The sequence below is a fragment of the Mauremys mutica genome, chromosome 16 (assembly GCF_020497125.1).
Source record: "Mauremys mutica isolate MM-2020 ecotype Southern chromosome 16, ASM2049712v1, whole genome shotgun sequence".
In the NCBI taxonomy this organism is placed as follows: Eukaryota; Metazoa; Chordata; order Testudines; family Geoemydidae; genus Mauremys; species Mauremys mutica.
In genome coordinates, this window is record NC_059087.1 from 8,083,154 (window position 1) to 8,102,922 (window position 19,769).

The 19,769-nt window shown below is 45.0% G+C and overlaps 1 protein-coding gene across 1 annotated transcript in view; it reads right to left on the reverse strand.

The window, feature by feature from the left end:
* Positions 1-451: 451 nt before the first annotated feature.
* The window catches only part of PITPNM2 (phosphatidylinositol transfer protein membrane associated 2), a 197,852-nt gene continuing 178,534 nt past the window's right edge, over positions 452-19,769 (reverse strand). Inside the window, exons 21-28 of the mRNA XM_044990077.1 lie at positions 17,433-17,581; positions 12,672-12,788; positions 11,471-11,587; positions 11,030-11,178; positions 9,536-9,685; positions 9,258-9,441; positions 5,760-5,888; positions 452-5,129 (exon numbers count right to left, since the gene is read on the reverse strand). Coding sequence (XP_044846012.1) covers positions 4,785-5,129; positions 5,760-5,888; positions 9,258-9,441; positions 9,536-9,685; positions 11,030-11,178; positions 11,471-11,587; positions 12,672-12,788; positions 17,433-17,581 — 1,340 coding nt within the window. The 3' untranslated portion in view covers positions 452-4,784. The remainder of the gene's footprint in view (positions 5,130-5,759; positions 5,889-9,257; positions 9,442-9,535; positions 9,686-11,029; positions 11,179-11,470; positions 11,588-12,671; positions 12,789-17,432; positions 17,582-19,769) is intronic.

A 19,769-nucleotide genomic window follows, 5' to 3' on the forward strand; every position in this document is an offset into this window, starting at 1 on the left:
CGAGCCTCCCCCTTTGGAAGGGTCAGGGTAAGGCAGCAGCGCTGACAGCAGGCGATGTGTGGGAATGAGAGACGGCCCCTGAGCTAGCCTGACTTAGGCATTTCCCCAGCTGCATTTACTGGCAGCCAGTTCAAGTGAAGCACCCACATGCTGTTGGGTGTCTCCCTGTTCTCCACTCTCACTCCGCTGTCGTTGATTCACTTACTGTGGCCCATCATTTCACTCACACGCTGGCTGTAGAGCATCTGCAATTCAGAGCACCGTGTGCTTGTAATTGTCTCTCTCTTTTCCATTTGCCTCGTGTCAATGTTTGCAGCCCCTGTATTTTTCTGCTCAGCAGTTTACGTCTTTGGCATCTAATCCCCGTGGACACTTTCATTAAACCGGCTCATTTTCAGTTCAATTCCTAGCTTTTGTGATGCATTAACTGTCAGTTTGTAAGTCACCAAAAGAAGCAGACACAGAAAGTAGCCTTCCCGTTTCTTTAATCTGTGTAATGTACAAAGATACTGTACACAAAGCACACCCAGGCATTAGAACAATGCACTAACAGCAAGGAGGAGAAGGAAGTTGTACAGTAGTTATGGTTTGTTACATACAAGCAAACAGATCTTAACAGTATTTCACACACACACAACATAATACACAAAATGAAAACCAGGAAGCGGCAGACTCGGGTCTAACTCTCATTCCCTGGCGGGGTGCAGGTGTGTCTGTCAAATTAAGCCATGATGTAGTTTCCCCCCCCCCACATCTGTATCCCTAAAAGATTTTTTTATAAATAAAATAGAACATTATTGAATATAAAATTGACAGTCAAGGATCTCAATCTCCAGGGTTTTCATACAAGGAGAGGGAGGAAAAGGCTTCTAGAACTAATAGGAAAATGCAGCAAAGGTGAAGATACCTGAAGAGCAGGGCTACGAGAAGAAGTGCAGGTGGCTTGTGGGAAGAGCAGTTTGGCAGTAACCCTTTGGTTAGCTATTGGTTTCACTGAACGTATCTTCTAACACTAGACACAGGGTTTTTTGGTATTAAAATTTTGCCTTTTTAATAATTTATCAAAAGAAGAAAATAAGGAATTAAAGTGACAGTTTGGATTTAAAAAAAAAGACTAGAAAGGGACAGTGTCAGGTTTCTGTCCAACGTTCAGATGACAGAAAAGCTGCTTTTTAGGCAAAAAAAAAAAAATCAGATCCACAGAAATGTTTCCACGAATGTTTAATTTCAGTGGAAACAGGTGGTGTTTTTAAAACCCCAATAAATAAACCTCTCTGTCCAGTGCTTGCAATATAAACATGTGCTGAGTGCATGGGAACCAGGAAGTGATAGTTACCAGAACCAACTCGTCTGTTTTCCTTGGCCAAGCTGCTGAATGCAAAAAGGAACTAACCAGCATAGCAGTGAAAAGTAAAACCAACTTTTAATAGTCCTTCTGTTTCAAACAACTCCGAACTGTTATTTGTAACAAAGGTAAATAAGGTCTTTAACCTGACAGTGCCCCTTTACTAAGAATGGAAAATACATTCAGCTTTCCCTAACTGTACCCCAAAGGAGCCTCTTTTGTGCATTTGGAAAGAGATTTTGTTTGAAATGCACCACTCCTAGAACATTTCAGAGCAGTTTATAAACACAAAGTTCAACTATTGCTATTGTTCTTAGAACGACAGAGTAATAAAGTGATCCTCGCTTCAGACAGACACGAAGACAGGGATGTATGAGAAGAGAGATTCCTGGGGAACTACAGTGTACTTGTATGGGTGAAAAAAACCTATCCCCATATTTCATGTTAATACATGGCCACATCATGGGATATTATTGCAGTGATGAACAAAGATTCTACACTACCATTGTTTCTCTGTATGGATTCTTACAATGGAAACAGATGGGGGAGAAGCTGGAAAATCCAAGAAGCTTAACAAAGGGTCAAGGACACAGGTGCTATGATTGTCAGTCTCACTGATTATTATTGGTTTAAAATACGGAGTGATGGAGAGGTGATTATAATATTGCACTTCTGCGGTCATTGACAGTTACATTAAACTTGGTCCATAAAATAATTGCTTTGTACATAATGCCTGAAACAAAAAAGCTACATTTTAATATTAATAATCTCTGAAGGTTCTGTTCCCTCCAGACACTTTTTCTCTACATAAAATAAATAACTTTCACTTTGTATATACCCACTTTTGTTCTTTTAACATTTACATTATCCTCAGTTTTACACTATCTACACACAAGAAAATGTTAACATCTCATCTGCATTTTGAAAAAAAATGTACATGTCATGCCTTGCTTTGTGGACTCTTCTTTCAGAGTACGATTGAACTTTGTAAAGGCCATATCTAAATTTGCAAATACGCTTTGTGATCATGGTTTGGTTACTTTACAGAATGGACTGTGGCTTGCTTCTAAATCAGATGGCAACAGTTTGGTACAATATTCAACGAGCAAAAAGCTACAACACAATTCACATTTTTACCCAGTAGCTTTGGATATACATTCAAGGTAACTAGGCTGAGTCAGCAGAAAGGGAAGTAATTTTTTCAGTAGTAAAAATCTGTAGGTATGTTCTGTAATATGATAATTATCAAAGATGAATGGTGCAGTAGTTTGCAATGAGGCTATCTAAGAGTAAGTGAGATGCACTGTGTTTGTGGGTGGATCTGTTAAAGCTCCATCATCCTGGACATTCTCAGTAGTTAAACCTTGTCCTCTTTCTATCGCTGGAGGGATAGAGCACACATTCTAAATTAATTTTGAAACTTGAGGTTTAAGCAGTAGTCATGAAATAGATTTTTGATGTTTGGATGAGTTATGTCTGCCTACTGCAGGTCTGAGCCAGTTAGCAGAGCAGTGTTCACAGTGCTGTGCGTCTCGGTGCAGAAGTGCTGCACTTAGTACTGAAACAGTTCATAAAATGAAGCAGACAGTCTAAAAAATCTGTTATAAATAAGATCCTTGTAAGTAGAAAGTGATATAAACATAGTATATTGTGGTGGAGGAGAGCAGGATAATACTTAGCCAATGAATGTGCTGTGAATATAAAATCTTCATGTGAAATAGGCAGGTGGGAGCCCCAAATATCCCAGTGTGAAGATTTCCCATACCCCAGTTGGTGTGTGCAAGAAGGAAACTGTGCCCTTCACTGAGGCTGGAAATGCAGAAATCCTGGCTAGTTTGACCTTGGAGGGGGCAGGGCTAAGGGGCTTTCAGGCAACCCCTCTGTTCTAGGCACTGTTCTCCTCTGCTCCTCCTTAAATTATGTCTTTCACCTTTGAATACCTTGTGGCTGACAATCTCCTCTTCTGCAGTGGTCGGTAGGGGGTGCTAGCAAGCAGCCCAGCACATTGTCCTGCCGACTGGAAATGTCACCTCTGCAATGCTCCCAGACCCTGGCATGCTCAGTGCAAGAGAGATTCAAGTCATGGCAGCGCACCAAACCCTCAGCTCAGACACATCCACTGAAAGAGAGGCTAGGAAAATTAAGATATGGCCTTTTCTTAAGCTTGTGCAACTTGGTTGGCACACTTCCTTACGATCTCCTTACTGTTGGAAAAACTTCTGCACAAATTTATATATATAATATATATATGTATATATATACACACACCCTGGCTTAGTAATATTTAATTGTCATGCACTACAAACAATTAGGTGTAGCTACATGAGATGGTAACAGGTCTCCATTCTAAAAATTATCAGTGCAAAAACAATGAGGTTTTACAGTTGAATAACTACAGTTAAAAGAAGCAAGTCTAGTTCCCGTGAAAGCTGTTACTGATATCGGAGAGAACCTGGGAAGAAGAAATGTCTCTGAGTTGGGGATTGTGGTGAAATATTTGGACTCTGCATTTTGATGACAGGAAATGCAGTGTAATCTCGCTGTTGGGTACTTTCAGACACTTGCAAATATATGGTGGTTAGTTTCTGAAATAATATTCAGCAGTAATACTTGGAGAACTATACAGTAAAGTAAGTGACTGATGTTTTTAACAGCTAAAAAAACTCCTTGTTTTTTTGAAATAGCTTAATGCATTAAATTCCATCACTTTTCAAAATGTTTAAAACAAAAACAAAAAACTAACGACCCCACTTTCTAGAGCATCAATCTGCTGACATATGGCTCCTACCAACAGCAGTTGATACTTCGTTAATGCCTTGCTGATATACATCCTCCTGGGTACAAAGTGGATAAATTCTAAGCTCTCTGTACATGTAAAACATTTGGTTGCTTCACCCAGTGCAGAAGCCGACTCTCCTTTCAGCCCCTCGGCACCTTGGAAATGACATACTTAGTTTAAAAACACAAAAAAGAACTAGTATCCAGCAGTCTCTTTCAGTCTGGCTAATGGAACAACCCAAGTGAAAGGTTTGACCAGACGACTTCTCCTTTCACCTCATGGCACTGAGGATCACACTCAGTCACGCGTATCTGATTGATGGCTAAGAAGGTGAGGGAGGCACATATTTACAGTCACTAAACCTGGATAAGAAAAGGAGGCAGAAGAGAGCATGGTCTTGATCTGGAAACTGTTTGTTTTCCCCCTTGGTTCCCTAATTTCAAATGGTTTTTCGGGCTGGTGCTCTGCAAATCCAACACGCCATTTTAAGGCCTGCACATTCCATGTGGAAAATACACCAGCCTTTCCTCCTAGCATACCATGTTGTTGTTAGAGAGTAGCACCATATTTACCCTTCCAGCTCACTGCTGGCCTTGTCCTTTATTCCTTCGGTTTCTCCTCCAGTGGCTGTGGCTGACTGTCGCTGGCTCCTGGCTGGCTCTACTTCTGACCTGAAGTGCCAGATTCCAGTTTTGAGGCTGTGCTCCGGCCCCAGCACCCCGTGGCAATGCTCATGCTTCTTTGGCTACGTTCCCGCTCTCTCTCCCTATCGCTGTCCGACTGGCTCTGCGTTCGTTCAGGTCTGTGGCTGGCATTCCCGCTCGTCCCCGGGGGCTGTGAGGAGATGGTACGTAGCAAATGGTTCCTCTTGCGCAGGAAATCTGGCTGGCTGGGGAGACCAAAGCTGCCTTTTCTCAGTGCCATCCGGGTCGTGTTTTTGGCAGGCCGGGAGCGATGGTTATACTCCAGCTGGGCAAGGTGGGCTGCGTACCCCTCAGTAATGAACTGTGAAACAACAGGTCAGGGGGGTTTAACAGGACACAGTCAACTTGAAATCAAGCAACTTAAAAAAAAAAATGGAGTCACAGTCGGTTCGGATTCCACATCTGCCTTCAAGTCCCTCTACCAATTGTGCTTTGACAATCACTTTCTTAAATGTTTCTTTCCCCTGTTGCTTTGTGACAATCCCGCAAAAACAGCAGAGGGAACTGACTGGGGAGGCAACCGACAGTGACATACGCACAAAGGAAACTAGCTCTACAGAGATCTCCCCCCTTCTGATCTTCAGCTTTACGCAGCCTACGTAACAGCAGGGACAAGTTCAGACAAAAGGGGGATTTTTAAGTGGACAGGACTTGATTAATAAAAATTAATTATATAACACGACAAAACACAATGCAGTGGAACAGCAACTGGTATTTTCACTCCATTATTTCCATAGTGGTGATGCATAAAGCAAGGAGCCCTCACACCTCTCAGAGAGATGCGGAGGGATCCTGGTGTGTGGGAACTTCCTCTTTACAAAATAGTCTGATCTTGCTTCTGGTGAAGTTAGTGTCTGAACTCCCACTGACTCCAGTAGGGGCAGCATCAGCCACTTGAGTGTTCTACAAATGGAATAACCTGGATTCCTACCTGACACTGGTGCTGTAATTTCTTGGTTGGTCGGCCAACGATATAGATGTGCGTGGGCGGCAAACTAATGGCGCTGTAGACCGAAATATCCTTAGTGGAGCCGTATGCGGCGTGGATCCTCATGTGGAGCTGTGGGAAGAGGGAACAAGTTTATGCTCTGACACTGCTCAGCACGTTTGGCTTTTTCACAGCGACTGTGGGACTATCCAGTCGAATGCACTGCAAGCCCCACCTGGCCATGCTCTGCAGAGTTATGTACTAATTAACCAACAGCAGTGCCGAGGGTTTGTACTATAGGCCGATTGCTGTTCTAGCTGTACTACAGAATACAAGGGCAGAATGAAGTTAGGAACTGCACTAGGAATGTAGCTATGTTTACCTAATGTCTTTTCTTTGTGTGGCAGGCTCCACAGCTCTGTTCCAAGGCTTTTTATACACACTGTAGCCAGGGAGGAGCATTTTTCAATATATTCAGTAACTATTTACATGAAGAATTCCCTTCCACTGAGAGACGGCCGCACGCAACACTGGTTTGGAGGCTGGGTTAGCCAGACTGCACCTCTAATGTTGTTGGATTTTGAGGCAGTTTAGACAGACAACTATGCATATCACCTTGCATGATGCACTAGATTTTTCTACCCATAAGTAGTTACTGCTCTGTTCACACAGAGCAAAATATTTCATTTACCATTTAGCCAGACATTTGAGAAGATCATTTTGCAGCTGTGGAGGTGGAATAAAACTGGTGGGGCTCTGCAGGAGGAGGTGCGTATCCTGCATGGACCCATCTGGTTCTGCCTGCAGAGCTGCAAGCTGGCCAAAGACCCACTGTAGCAAATCTGTGAACCTTAGTGCCCCCTGGAAAGGTAGATTTCCAACAAGGGATAATAATAGAGCATCTTCTGTAACAAGGGGGTTCCAAAGACAGCTCACTCTTGACATTTTGGACTTAGATTTCAAGTTAGAAGCTGATTCCAACAGTCACTGCATTCAGTATTTAATGATAGGCTTTCGTTTTGTCAAGGTGGAGGGAGAATAAGGCACAGTGGCCCTAGAATAACAGACATTGTTTCACTATGCTACACAATGGCATATCTGATCCAGTGGGCTAGATAACTTTGGGATCACCAAGTAGCCCTGATTTATCACTGAAATAAAGGGGAAATTCGAACAACCTCGGTCTAAGACATGATAAAAGCCCATCAGTTACCGGGCTGAAATAGGACACTATGGAAATCTGTCCAAAGACTGCACTTCGCAGACCCATTGACATCAGAGATCGAAAAGCCCTGACAGTGACATCTGCTCCAATCCCAGAGGCCAGTGTAGAATCAATCCCCTCAACATATTTTCTAGTATTCAGCCCAGTCCAGTTTTAAATGGCACAAGCTAAAAAGCTTCCACCACTTCCCCCAGACACTGTTCCTACAAGTAGATCTCCTGGCCAGGAAGTTTTTCTGGTATTCGGCATAAATGTTTGCATTCGTAATTCTTTGAAGCCACTCCTAGTTACATCCCTAAATCACTCCTTTCCCTCCTTGCAATTTACACCCTCCTCATGCAGTAGACATTTAGCACGTCCCATTCTGAGCATCCCATACCCAAACTGCAGATACAGTATATGCTCTTGTGATCTTTCCTCCAGCTCCCTGATCATTCGTGTTGCTTTTTCCTGCTCTCCCCCCACTCAGGTGATGTGTGCAGTATGACCTTGGGGGGTCCCTACAGGCAAAGAGCGCACGGTGCTAGTCTTTAAAAACAGAGTCTCTGCAGTAGGTTTTATTTTGTACTTCATTCTTCACTCTCTATAACAACCTTTTGGATTGACTGGGTTTAACTGCATGCAGTAAAGTTGGTGCCTTTCTATTGCTTTTGCATTTATTACACTGTCTGGTCTCCGTGGCACCAACAGCCTCTATAAAACTTGCTGGTTAATTTCCATGCTGAGTGAGAGCCAGATCTTGTGAGGGGAACATTTGAATGGGGTTGTGGATACTCTGGGCCTTGCAGAATAGGGAGTACAAACCAAGAAGTTAACTCCTATTTACTTCCTTGGTTGTGCACCTGCTACCAAGAGTATGCACAGCCTTTGCTGGAGAGAGGCAAAGTGATCTCATGGTTAGAGCAGAAAACTAGGACTCCTGGGTTCTAAGCCTGGCTCGTCAGATGATCCTCTCTGTGATGGGCAACTCAGCTCTGTGTCTCAGGTTCTCTCTCTGTAAAAGGGGGATAATATTTACCTACATCAGAGGTGTTGTGAAGGATGGTTGATCGATAGCAATAAAGTGCTTTGAGATCCTCCAAGGGAAGGTGCTGTAGCAGTGCCATATCATCATCAGCTGGCTGCTGCTGGGCAAACTCACATATTCTGATATGCCTGACAACACTAACATCTTAGCAAGGGATGGACTGAAGTCCTGCCACTCACTGATCTGTCAAAGCCCCTCTCTAGCTGCTCTATCACCTGAATCTGCACTTTCTTCCCATCACTATATGCATCACCCTAAACTACTTCAATTCTCACCAACCCAAAGCAGTAAGAGATGGAGACCTGGAGGTCTTCTTAAGCCCTGCAAAGCACTGCCAGGGCAGGCCAATCTTCAAAAGATAAAGGAAATTATATGGCACTTCTATAGAACCCTGCATCCAAGGATCAAAAAGGACTTCACTAACATTCAACTACAAGAGGAATTTAGGGAGACCAAATGTAACTATCTCAGCTGGCATTTGGCCATGACAACAAGGTGAACAAGCCTCTTGCAAAAAGTGCCAAGGGATTTCTAATGAGCACATTGGTTTTGTTTCATCTAAAGGATGGTATGGCACCATGAGAGGGCATTCATTCGTTACTGTATGGCAGAAGATCCCCCACCATCAATCCTGCCTGGATGTTCCTTAAAGGTCTCTCATCCAAGTGCTAATCTGGTCCAACTCTCCAAGTAGAGATGTGTCCACCCCAAGCCCCTGAACTGGAACTTTGGATCAGAACTTGGCATTTATATAATGGACCTCACCCAAACCCCAGATCTTAATGTTCACAAACATGGAGATTCCAGTCCAAATTTTCCCAGATAATGGGGTATCTGGATTTGGCCCAATATGGAGACAGGCTTGAATTCTGGGTTTTGGTTGGCTGCAGGTCACAATCTCTTTGACAGCCCTCTAGCTATAAGGCATCCCTTTATCTGCAGATATGACAGGCATCCAGAAATGCACTAAGCAGGTGGGGAAAAAGCACCATCATCGTGATTCCCTCTATGGCAACAGGCATAAAGTAATGGGAGCAGCAAGGATTGCAGCACAGTGCAGAATGGAGCGAACACATTTTAACTGCCCAGGCACCTTTGTGGAGTTAGAAAAGAAAAGAAAAGGGGAGGTGGGGTGGCTAAAAATAAAATGAATGCAGGTTAATCTCCCACTGCAGGTCAGGACTTGACTAAGCCGGGGCAAGTGGATGAACCCTCACTTTGCTCACATCTCAGTACAGCCCATGCTTACGTCCGTAATGAGGGTTTTCAGGAAGTTGGCCTTGTGCCGCAGTGGGTCATGGACAAGCCCATCACAGAAAGAGACTATCCCATGGGGGAAATTGTGCTGTGCTAACCATGCCACCACCCTTTGCTTCTGCATATCAGGTCGGCCTGTGACATAGATAATGAGGTAGCCAAGGTCTTGCCAGTGCCTGGTGGGGAAAAAAACAACAGTGTATTATGGACCTATATTTGAGGTAGGGTTAATACAAAAGCCTTTCCCCAGCCCTCTCCCCTGCCACTGACCTTACAACATCAACTGCACCAGCTCTGACTTTGGGGTCACTACCCATTATAGACACGCTGGCTGCAAAGGAACCATCAATGCTGAAGACCACAAATTCCGTCCCCTTAGGTAGAACGGTGATATAGCTGTCTGCATATGTGTGGTCACCCCTACAAGGAAAGGAATAGGGGGTTAAAAACAGTGGACAAACCTGGCTGAGAGATTAAAGCTACACGACCCATTTGCAATGCCAATTCACAAGCATACAGTAAATGACCAGGGAATGCAGAATTAAGGGTCAGATCCTGCCATCACTTCACACACACAATTCTGCTAAGGCCCTACACCTCCTGCTGTGTCTTAAGGGTTAGATCATCTCAGCTGATGTAAATCAACTCAGATCCACTCATTTCAGAGTTACTCCGATTTATACTAGCTGCAGATATGGCCTGTTGTGTCTGTATCTCAGCACATGTGGTAGAGAAGACTATCACTGATCTGATAATGGAAGGAAGGTCTTATGGGTAAGGCACTGGAATAAGACTCAGGAGATACGGCTTCTGTTCCTGACTTGGCAAGTCATCTTTGTGTGCCTCAGTTACCCATGTGTCAAATGGATGATGCTACTGACTTCCTACCTGGCAGCATTATTGGAGGATAAAGGGACAGATTTTTAAAGGTATTTAGGCAACTAAATGTGCAGATAGCTGCCGAGTGGCAGTTTCAAAAGCACCTAACCCCATTGAGAGGCAGTGCAGGGCCTTTCCCCAGTGATAGTTGGGCACTTATGAAAATCACACCAGGTGCCTATTAAATATCTGCCCCAAAGTCATTAATGATACGACAGCGAGAAGCCCCACAGAAAATGCCTATATGTTAGATGAATATAATTACAGAGACTCGGACTAGCGTTGTGGGGGGCTCCAGCTTCAGTATGTTTCCATGTCTCTAGAGCAGATTTGTTCAGTTCACCAATGACAAGATGCTTTTTGGCGCTGCCCGCTCTGAAAGCTGGTGATCCAAAAGCCAAGCTAGAGATTTTCTGCATTGTGCATCATCACTAATAACAAAGGCTCTGCCCTTAGGGGAACCCAGGCGAGTGCAAGTTAACAGTCTTCAAGGTGCGCTCAGCTGTGCAGTTCCACTGAAGACAATGAAGTTGCACGTCTGGCCCAGCAATTGGAACTCGGTTAACAATGCCGGTGATGAGGCAGGAGGCAGAACAGACTACAGCTCTTTGTCCCATCACTGATACTGCAGGGTAACAAGAGTAAAATTGTTTTGTCCATCAAGTCAGCAGATCAGACTCTGATGATACAATAGGGAGAAGAGCGGCTGATAAGAACATGCCACTTTTTAAACACAGTCACTTTTCAGGGAGAATTGCACTTGACCAGTTAACATTGATATGGATTTTCTGTCATACAATCAGAATAACTGAGCCGTGTCTACAGTCTTTTTCAGAGAGTCCTGTCAAACTGAGGGCTAAGCCAAATGAGCCCAAAGCTCAGCACCTGACCACCATCTTGATGGGATATACGCCAATCCCCAGCCGCTTGTTCTCAGGGATAACGTAGGAAATCCGGCCACTGCTGTTGCTGATTTCGGTGTCAAAGTAAATCCACTCTCCAGATGGCGGCTGGGTCATGATGTGAATGTCCACCTGGGAGGCAAAGGAGGTTCAGGACTAAGGAACTATTAAATAACCTTGATACTAGACAAGATCCTAACCTGGTTCTGAACATGGCGTCCTCAAATCTCTCTCTAGTGTAATGCAATAGATAGGCTGGGCAGAGGAGGCTCTTAGTGGACACAGGCAAAGGTGCTTGATTGTGCAGGTAATTGGACAGTTCTCTTTTTTAATGTTTACAGATACAAAAGGAGCATTGGCCAGCAGCTACTACTGCCTACGTCTTTTGCTATTTATGGGCCATGCACAACTAAGACAAATGTACCTTTTCCCCGGTGAGCGTGACCATGTCTAATGGCCCATACATAAACCTTCCTGTTAAGGTCTGGGGTCCGTCTTCATTAGCGATGGCATCATTTATTCTGTGGTTGGCCGTGACATTCTGCAGATGTCAAGGGAAAAAAACAGAATATAGGGAAAGTTGCTATCGTGATGATAATGCCAAACACATGGACAACCAGAAGTTTTTGGAGGAGTAATTTTCTTCTGATGACATCCTCTCCCCCCCACACTATTATAACTCTATATTAAACACCACACATTTTTAAGGAAAAAAAAGTATTGTACATTTAAGACAAGACTTTTAAAGGGCCTTCTGCACTTGGTCTCCGTTTTAGCTATAGTAATTTATGGTCACATGATTTGCACCCACCATCAATTGTGGGTGTGGATCCTAATGTATTTTGCCAAGCAGCTGATGTCTGGGTACAGTTAATTATCTAGTCATCTAAATGGTAGAATTTGCACCTACAATTAATTGATCCTGGGCATTATTTGAGAAGGGGCCTCTACTTGGTTTCCCTGCTGCCACTCCTAACAGGCAAAATTTGAGTCTGCAAAAATTACAGTTGTCCTTTGTGGACCTTCATGCATGCATATGCCATGATATCACACAATGATACTGTCACTCGCTAGTCGTGCTACTCCAGATCCTTCGGTCACAAATACTGTATAGTCAGTGACACAGAACACCTTGAAAATCTGATCCCTTGTGGTGCAAAATTCTGTATGTTGCACCAAATTAGGAGGCAAAATGACTGTCGTCAGGAATCTACTGACATTATTACTGGCTAAACAAACTTCCTGCTCATGGAAATCAGAAAAGCTTCTTATCCTCTGGATTAAGAACTCCAGGGAATGACAGTTACCGTACAGACAATTCAGGACACCAGGCTTTGAAACAATTCCGTCTCCTTTCTTGACCTATAGCCAATACTTAGTATTTTATAGGGACATGTGGCAGAGAGTGTCTATCTCTTCCAGAAATCCATAACTGGGATATCTCACTGACACATACGATTACTGCAATCTCTCCAGCCCCATGGAATTGTGCTGTCCATGGGCAGTAACAGAGTTGTACCCATATTGGGTAACTTTAAAATTGTTCTGATTACAGGCCCAAATCCAGCCAAATCATGTTTAACAGTAGTTTCCCTTGGGGAGACATGTAATAGAAACACTATTACCCTTAGCTTAACATGCGTCCTCTTGCGCAGCCACTTCTCCCTGGGCTTTGAAGGAGTGAATACAGAGACCTCCTTTCCATCCAATTCCAGAATGCTGGAGTTTTCGTGTCTCATCACCTAAGGAAAGAGCAGCCCCCATCAGCAACTCATGACGCACCTTGGCTAAAACTCAAGAGCCGCAGGAATTTCATAGTGAACGCACCCACTGCAGCTTTAGTATTTATTCCTCTCTGCTGTGTTTGCAAAGCATGTGATGGAATCGCAGCATTTGCTGGGCAGGCAGCTTTACAGAATTTTGGTTGCAGGAAATTTGCACTGTTAGCCTACAAGATTTTTCTGGCCCTCCCATAACTGTACGATGTAAGTGATCTTTAGAGCCAGGAAAGGTTGTTGCCAGAGCTGAGTTAATATCCAGTGGGATGAAGCTATAAAAGGGAACCTTCGACTGAGATGATAAGTAGGCACACAGGAGGGCAAGTGTGAAAGGGTTTATTGGTGAAGCATGGTTAGGACTAGAATGAGAGAGAGATGAAAAGGAAGCCGAGGGAAGCTAGAAAAGGCTGAAGAGACAGTGGAATGAGTCTGGGAAGAGTTCAGGAACAGAAAGAACAATAGAGGAGTTTAACAAGCTGAGTACAAAATGGAGCAAAGGCAACGAAGCACAGAAGCTGATCACAGATACACAACTGCTAGGCTGCTAGTGTAACTCTCTTGGCTTCGCTGGGCTTATACGAGGGATGGATTTCGTCCCAGATGTTCAATTAACACAAACTGAGAGGCTGTGGCACCCCAGACCCTGGTACTTCCTTGAGACCATGTCCAAAAAGATGCCCTTGGAAAATGCTCATTCACAGCAAACACTGCAGGGGAAGAACTTTGGCACTCAGGTACTTATAGAAAACTGCCTCTTCTGTAGGGAATCCTACAGTTTGCAGCCACCGTCTTGTCTGACTATGCTCCAGCCTTGCCTGCCTTCTTGCCAGGTCCTCAAGTCATATAGGCGTTTCCAGTCATTATCTGCTTGCCATTTCAGTAATTCAGATCCATCGCTACCTGTTCCGACTGTGCTCGCTTGTCTGCATGTGTCATTTCCTCGGGCTTGTTCTTCAGACGTATTCTCATCATCCCCTCCAGTCCTACTGCACTGCGCAAGCTAGACCCTGCAAGGTCTAAGATCCCAGCAGGCTTCCTGATTGGGCTGGAGTCAATCCCAGTTGCCTGTCATTTAGTGTTTCTATTTAAATACATTGCACATGGCGTTCTCCTGTCTTGCTTCTTGTGCTCCTCTCATTTTGATGAAGACATTAGGTATTAAGCCAAGTTCAGTACTGGGCCAGCAGTGTTGTGATGTAGGAGACCAGAGTTCAGGAGAGGAATGGGGCTCTGGCTGTCTGGGTCCATGGAATGTTCCTGCACTGGAATGGGGACGAGCAGACTGATACAATGAGATTTGCAAAGTGTGCACCAATTTCCTATGGTAAGCTCACGATCAACCTTCGGGGACATCTGCCGGCTGGACCGAATGGCAGAGGGAAATGGGGTTATGTCCTGGGTTCGCATTGCAGACTGTTCTTAGGTCAGTTCCAGAAGAGGGGAATCTTACACAGAAAACAAAAAAGGACTGGGCAGAGAGATTGCACGGAGCATTTTGAGTTGTACTATGATCAGACGGGTTGTTTTCCAATTTTTTTCCAGGCCATGCAAAGACTGAAAGGGGCTCTGTCAAGTGAATAAACATATTTTAAAACCTCACACATTCCCTTACGTGTTACCATTTGCCCCATGTAGATTAAAACTGAAGCAATCTGATAGGCCAGTTTACTTTGCAGAATTTAGACTGTTTGTTTCATTTTTCCATTTCACTCACAGCAAAACTAGACTGGTCAGTTTCACCTCCTGGTTCTCCTAATCCACCTGCCCCACCTCCACCTCCCCCCCAATGCTGTTGGGAATGAAAAGCTAAGGGGATGAATAAAATAATGGCCTTCACTGATGAGAAATTTAAATCATTAAAATGTTTCTGATCATATTTGGGTTTATTTGTTTAGGTTTTGGGCCTAAATCTACTTGCTAGCTTCCTTTTAACTTTGTCCGGAATGCCTTTCAATGAGGATTAAAATCATGTCCCTGTGATTAGCTTTCCAGTGCTGGCATTCTAGGCTGTTGAATAGAGGGAAGGAGGCACAGGGCCTTAGAAGAACAGGGAGAGGGTGGGGATTGAGAAAGATAATGCTCTAAAAGCAGAGGTGGGGCAACGGAAAGAGACAAGGCTAAATAAACAGCACTGCAGAGGCAGCCGCTGCTGAGCTCCAGGGCTTTGAATGGATGGCAAGGATATTTTTCATGCCACAAGATATAAAGTCACACACTGCCTTACACAAACGTGTTCTCATTGCATTCTGAGTAACTGGCTGGGCTATTTCTAGAACAGAATATTTTTTGTGTTAGACTCTTTAAGGCTCTGACACACACACACACACACACACACCGTTTCCTTCCTGCAGCCATTTAGGCAAAGTTCCACGCTGGAGCTTAACTGTTCAAAATGAGGAGACACGGCACGTGAGTGCAACATTGGTCCACTGGGTTGGAAACCAGAGACAGGGCAGGGAATGAAGGGTCGAGATCGGCTAATACTAGGGTACTGCAGCCACCAGAGCTAACGTCCCCGTTGTTATGGAACCGAACAACAAACTTGGATGACAGCAATGAAAAAGAGTTTGCCAATAGAGGGCTATAAATAACGGAGAGCTGCAGTCAGATACGCTGCAACAGAGCTGGGGTAATTTAACCAGCTGAGCTAATACACAGCAAACCCAGGCCAATCTGAGGAGCTGGATCCTACCCGGTGCTGAGTAGCTGCAGAGGTGAGGGTGCTAGTACTTCACTTAAGCCAGTTCAAAGGTTTAGACTAAAAGGAGTCGGAGCATAAAATCAGGGTCCTGGGATTAAATGATTATTCGCCATCCTTCAGCACAGGGTCCCCTGGAGTTTTTCCTGGCAGAAGGGACCCCAAGTGGGCAGATCCCCTCTGAATGCTCCAGCACCATGCCACTGGCAATTCAGAATGAACGGGGGCAGAACCAAAATGGATACAACTGGCCCAGTTCAGCTACAGTCTGCGGAGTGACTGTCCCTTCGTACTGGGTGACCTGGCCTCTCACTAGCACCTGACAGAAGAGGCACCGAATGAAAAGATGTTTCCAAATCCTGATCAGGGAAAGAACTTGGGGCAGGGAAAGGAGGAAGAGAGGAGACTCCAGCCCATTGTGCATCTGGAAGGACACGGCCAGCGGGTTGCAATCCACAGAAGCAGCCCCCGCTCCGCTGTGATGAAAATGACAGCGAGCATCTCTGCTTGAGTTTTAGAAATGAATGATGTTGGGCCACAGCAATACGGTCACTACAGCAGCCCTTTGGGCTCGTGTGTTTTATCTCTGCGGAGCGCAAGGTTTGTGCTGCAGCGAGGGATCGTTATGCTCTGACAATGCACTGTGCTTTAAAGGTACATTGTCAACTTAATAATCCCGGCAAGAGCTTTCAAACCCTGGGGGCTAAAGTTGGGGCTTCTAAATCTATATTGAGAGAACCAAAATTCACAGGGGTTAAGCACTTGCAGCTCCCACTGACTTCATTGGGACGTGTGGTATTCGGGGTCTCTAAAAAAATCAGGCTACATCAATTTAGCTGCCTAAGCATAAATCTAGGAGCTCAACTTTAGGCCTCTGATTAGAATATATTGGCCCACATGTCACAAGCTAGTAAGTTTCTTTCTTCTTTAACTATTTATGCTCCTTGTTTACTCTTTGCATTTCTCTCCAGGTGGACAAGGGCAATCAAGAAGAACGTGTCCCCTTTTTGTTCATGGTTGTTTTCACCTCTGGGGTCTTAGTACTGCTATTTTTGGGTTTCATGCACTTCCGGGAAAACAACTATTTTCAATGTTTGTTTGTTTGAAAGGGAAATATCCCCACTGGTTTTAGGAAAAAAATGTGATTTTGCAAAATTTAAATGTGTCACCAAAGTTAAACTGAAGAATCCAAAATGTGATGGTCCAGAAACCATCATTTGTTATTCACCTAACCCCAGGAGAAGTAATTGGAATTGTGGTACCAAGTTCTGGATCTTGAAGCAAAAATCCGCAGCCCTCGGGGTGTTTAAGTGTTAATTTGAGAGCCCAAATGGAGGATTGAACACGTTAACTTAGCAACCCAAGTCTGACACTTGTACAAACTTTTCCTTCTGTTTCATTCCATGTAGGGTTTGCACCGAGAGCTTCCCTTTGAGCTTCGGGTTTGAAAGGATGTAAACATTCAAAGCAAAGTTCAATTCAAACAGGCAAGCATCACCTGGTTTTTGCCTCAAAATCATGCAATGCTGCAAGACTATGATATGAAATGGGCCCAGATTGACTCCAAATGATTCAGATCATTAGTGAACCTCTCTCCAAGAACCTGCTCCAGTCACAAAAGCCAGCACCAAGCAAGTCATGTGTGATTTGGCGGTTTTCATGAAAAGACTGTGCATAGCAGTAAGTATTATTTGCAATGCAGCTGTATTTGACACAGCATGGGAAGGGAACGAAGAGGCTCTGCAGTTGTGAAGGGTACATTCCCCCCTCCATATATATGGCGAGCCCCCATTAGTGTCAACAACAGTTATTCTGGAGGGTGCAGCAAGGCGAAAATAGACTCCAAAATACTTTCCAACAAAAGTTAGGCACAAGGGAGAAGAGAGAGAAGCATGAAATATTTATGGTACCTGTCTCAGCAGGAAGGAGACTACATCTGTCGATTCCCAGTAGCTTGCATGGAAGAGGTGTGGTAAGGCTACCGTTGGAAAGGCAGTCAGTGCATCGGGACAGTAAAGGGCATAGTCTATTCTTTTTGTTCCCCACCATCTGGCAGCAACTAATGAAAGAAAAGGCTTGTTAAAAAGAGAGGAGCGAGCTGTTTTCAGTGTTAACCTTAGGCCATAGGTCCTTGCGCTGGGCAATTCTTTCCCCGTTGATTTTATTGTTAAGATGGAGCAAACTTTGAACAGGGCTCAAAAGTATTAATGAGCCACCCAAGGATTGTACAAGGCACAGAGCATGACATCTTCTTTATTAAATCAAACAGGATATCCCTGGAGGAGGCAGTCACTAGCCATTAATCCACACCCCAGGGGAATGTCAGGCACGGATCAAAGGCTGGTGACTCCATGCCCAGCCAGGGTATTAGAGGCCATTAATACATACCCTGGAGTCTCTTGTGGATACTAGAATAGCAATAATCAAAATAACTTTCAGATTAGACGGGGCATGTTCATGTCATCAACGCTCCTGGGGACAGCCAGTGGGTGTCCCCAGTGCAGGGTCACTCCCACTCACAGTGAGTTTGTGACAATGTGCTGATGCCGTGGTGATGAGGATCAAACAAACCTCTCAATCCGTACAGCAAAAATGGAATAAAAGGAGTCTGCCCTGGAGGTGGGACGGGGGAGAGCCATGGATGTGTCTACGTACTGCAACGTTCCCCAGACCTGAAGAGCTCCGTGTAAGCTCAAAAGCTTGTCTCCCTCATCAACAGAAGTTGGTCCAATAAAAGCTATTGCCTCACCCACCTTGTGTGTCTAATATCCTGGGACCGACACAGCCACAACAACACTGCACACATATACCTGAGTCATTTTCAGCTCCATGGGTCTGCTTTAAGCAGAGGCTAGCAGATGCTGTTAAAGGCAAAAAACTAAACAAACGGCATGTTTCCCTTTAATTTTCACTGAGGCACAAACCCTCTCAAACCCAGAGAGAGTTAAAATCCCGTATTTTATTATTAATATCAGAAGCAGAAGTGAACAATATAAAGACAATGGAGCCACAGGTTAGCTGCTATGGAAAGATGTGAGCGAAACACTGGGAGGGGGAAAGAGACTGGATTATGAGAAAGGCGCATGGTGAAGCATTCACCACCACCACCACCACTCTGCAGGCAGCCAGCCTCTGGAGGGCTACTGAAGCAACTTGCTCAGCCTCTGCAGGAGCGAGTGTCTTCACAATCAACCCTCCGGCCCAACAAGAGAACCAGGGAAGAGTCCCTAAACCCTGCAGCTCTCAGAACAGAGGCTCTGGTGAGCTTTGAGGATGGGGCATTAAACGGTGAAGCTATGGACGAATCTCCAAGCTTCATCAGCATCTACGGGGATGGGGGCTACAGGGTAATTTAAAACCCAGCAGAAAAGTCAATGACCGTATTTTAATACCAAGTCATTCTCTCTTCTAGTACCAGAGCCACACTGCAGGGATATCAATGGGAGTGAGGTGGTGAAGCGGATGTGCTCAGTGGGGGCAGTTTATGCACAGATCACCACCAAAACACAAGGAACAGCCAGTCAGATCCTTCAGCTAGACCAGAGGGTTCCCAACTTCTTCCCTGTAAAATGCTTCCACATTCCCTCCCATGCCCCACCCCCACTGCCCAGATCCCACTCCCCAGTGTTGCTCTTCAGAATATTTCCTTCTGCAAGAGCACAGTTTGAGACCCACTGGCAGCCCACAAGTGACACCTGGCCAGTGCCTGTCACACTTACCCGACTGGGGCACTGCCCCGGTTTAACCCCACACTGAGCTCCACTGTAAATAACCACGCCATCACCTGTTCAAACGGGTCAGAGCGAGAGCGTTTCGGCGCACAGATTTCAGTGCCAAAAGCAAGAGGCTGACTTTCTAGATGCAGGCAGCCTTGATGATGCTTTGTGATGAAAAAGCACCCACAGAAGGAGATGTAGAGACCCCAGAGCAGTGGTGTTAGGAGGAGTTACATCGGCATGCAAGTAGCAAGCTTGGGCTTGGACAAGGAGCTTGGGATTCACTAGAATAGCTTTGCTGGTTCTCCCGTAAGGCACCAGACACAAAAATGAGACAGCCTGACATGGGAGGGGATGTGATAGCTGCCACCAAGCAGACACCTCAGCTGAAAATCTGGCCTCAAGGGAAGAGTTGCCCTCTCTTTCCACAAATGAGCAGACGACTCCTCTGCGGGCTGTCCCGGCAGGAGCCACAGCAGGGTGATCTGAGGTACGGCACTGGTATGTGTATACGCCCCCTGGTCCAGCAAT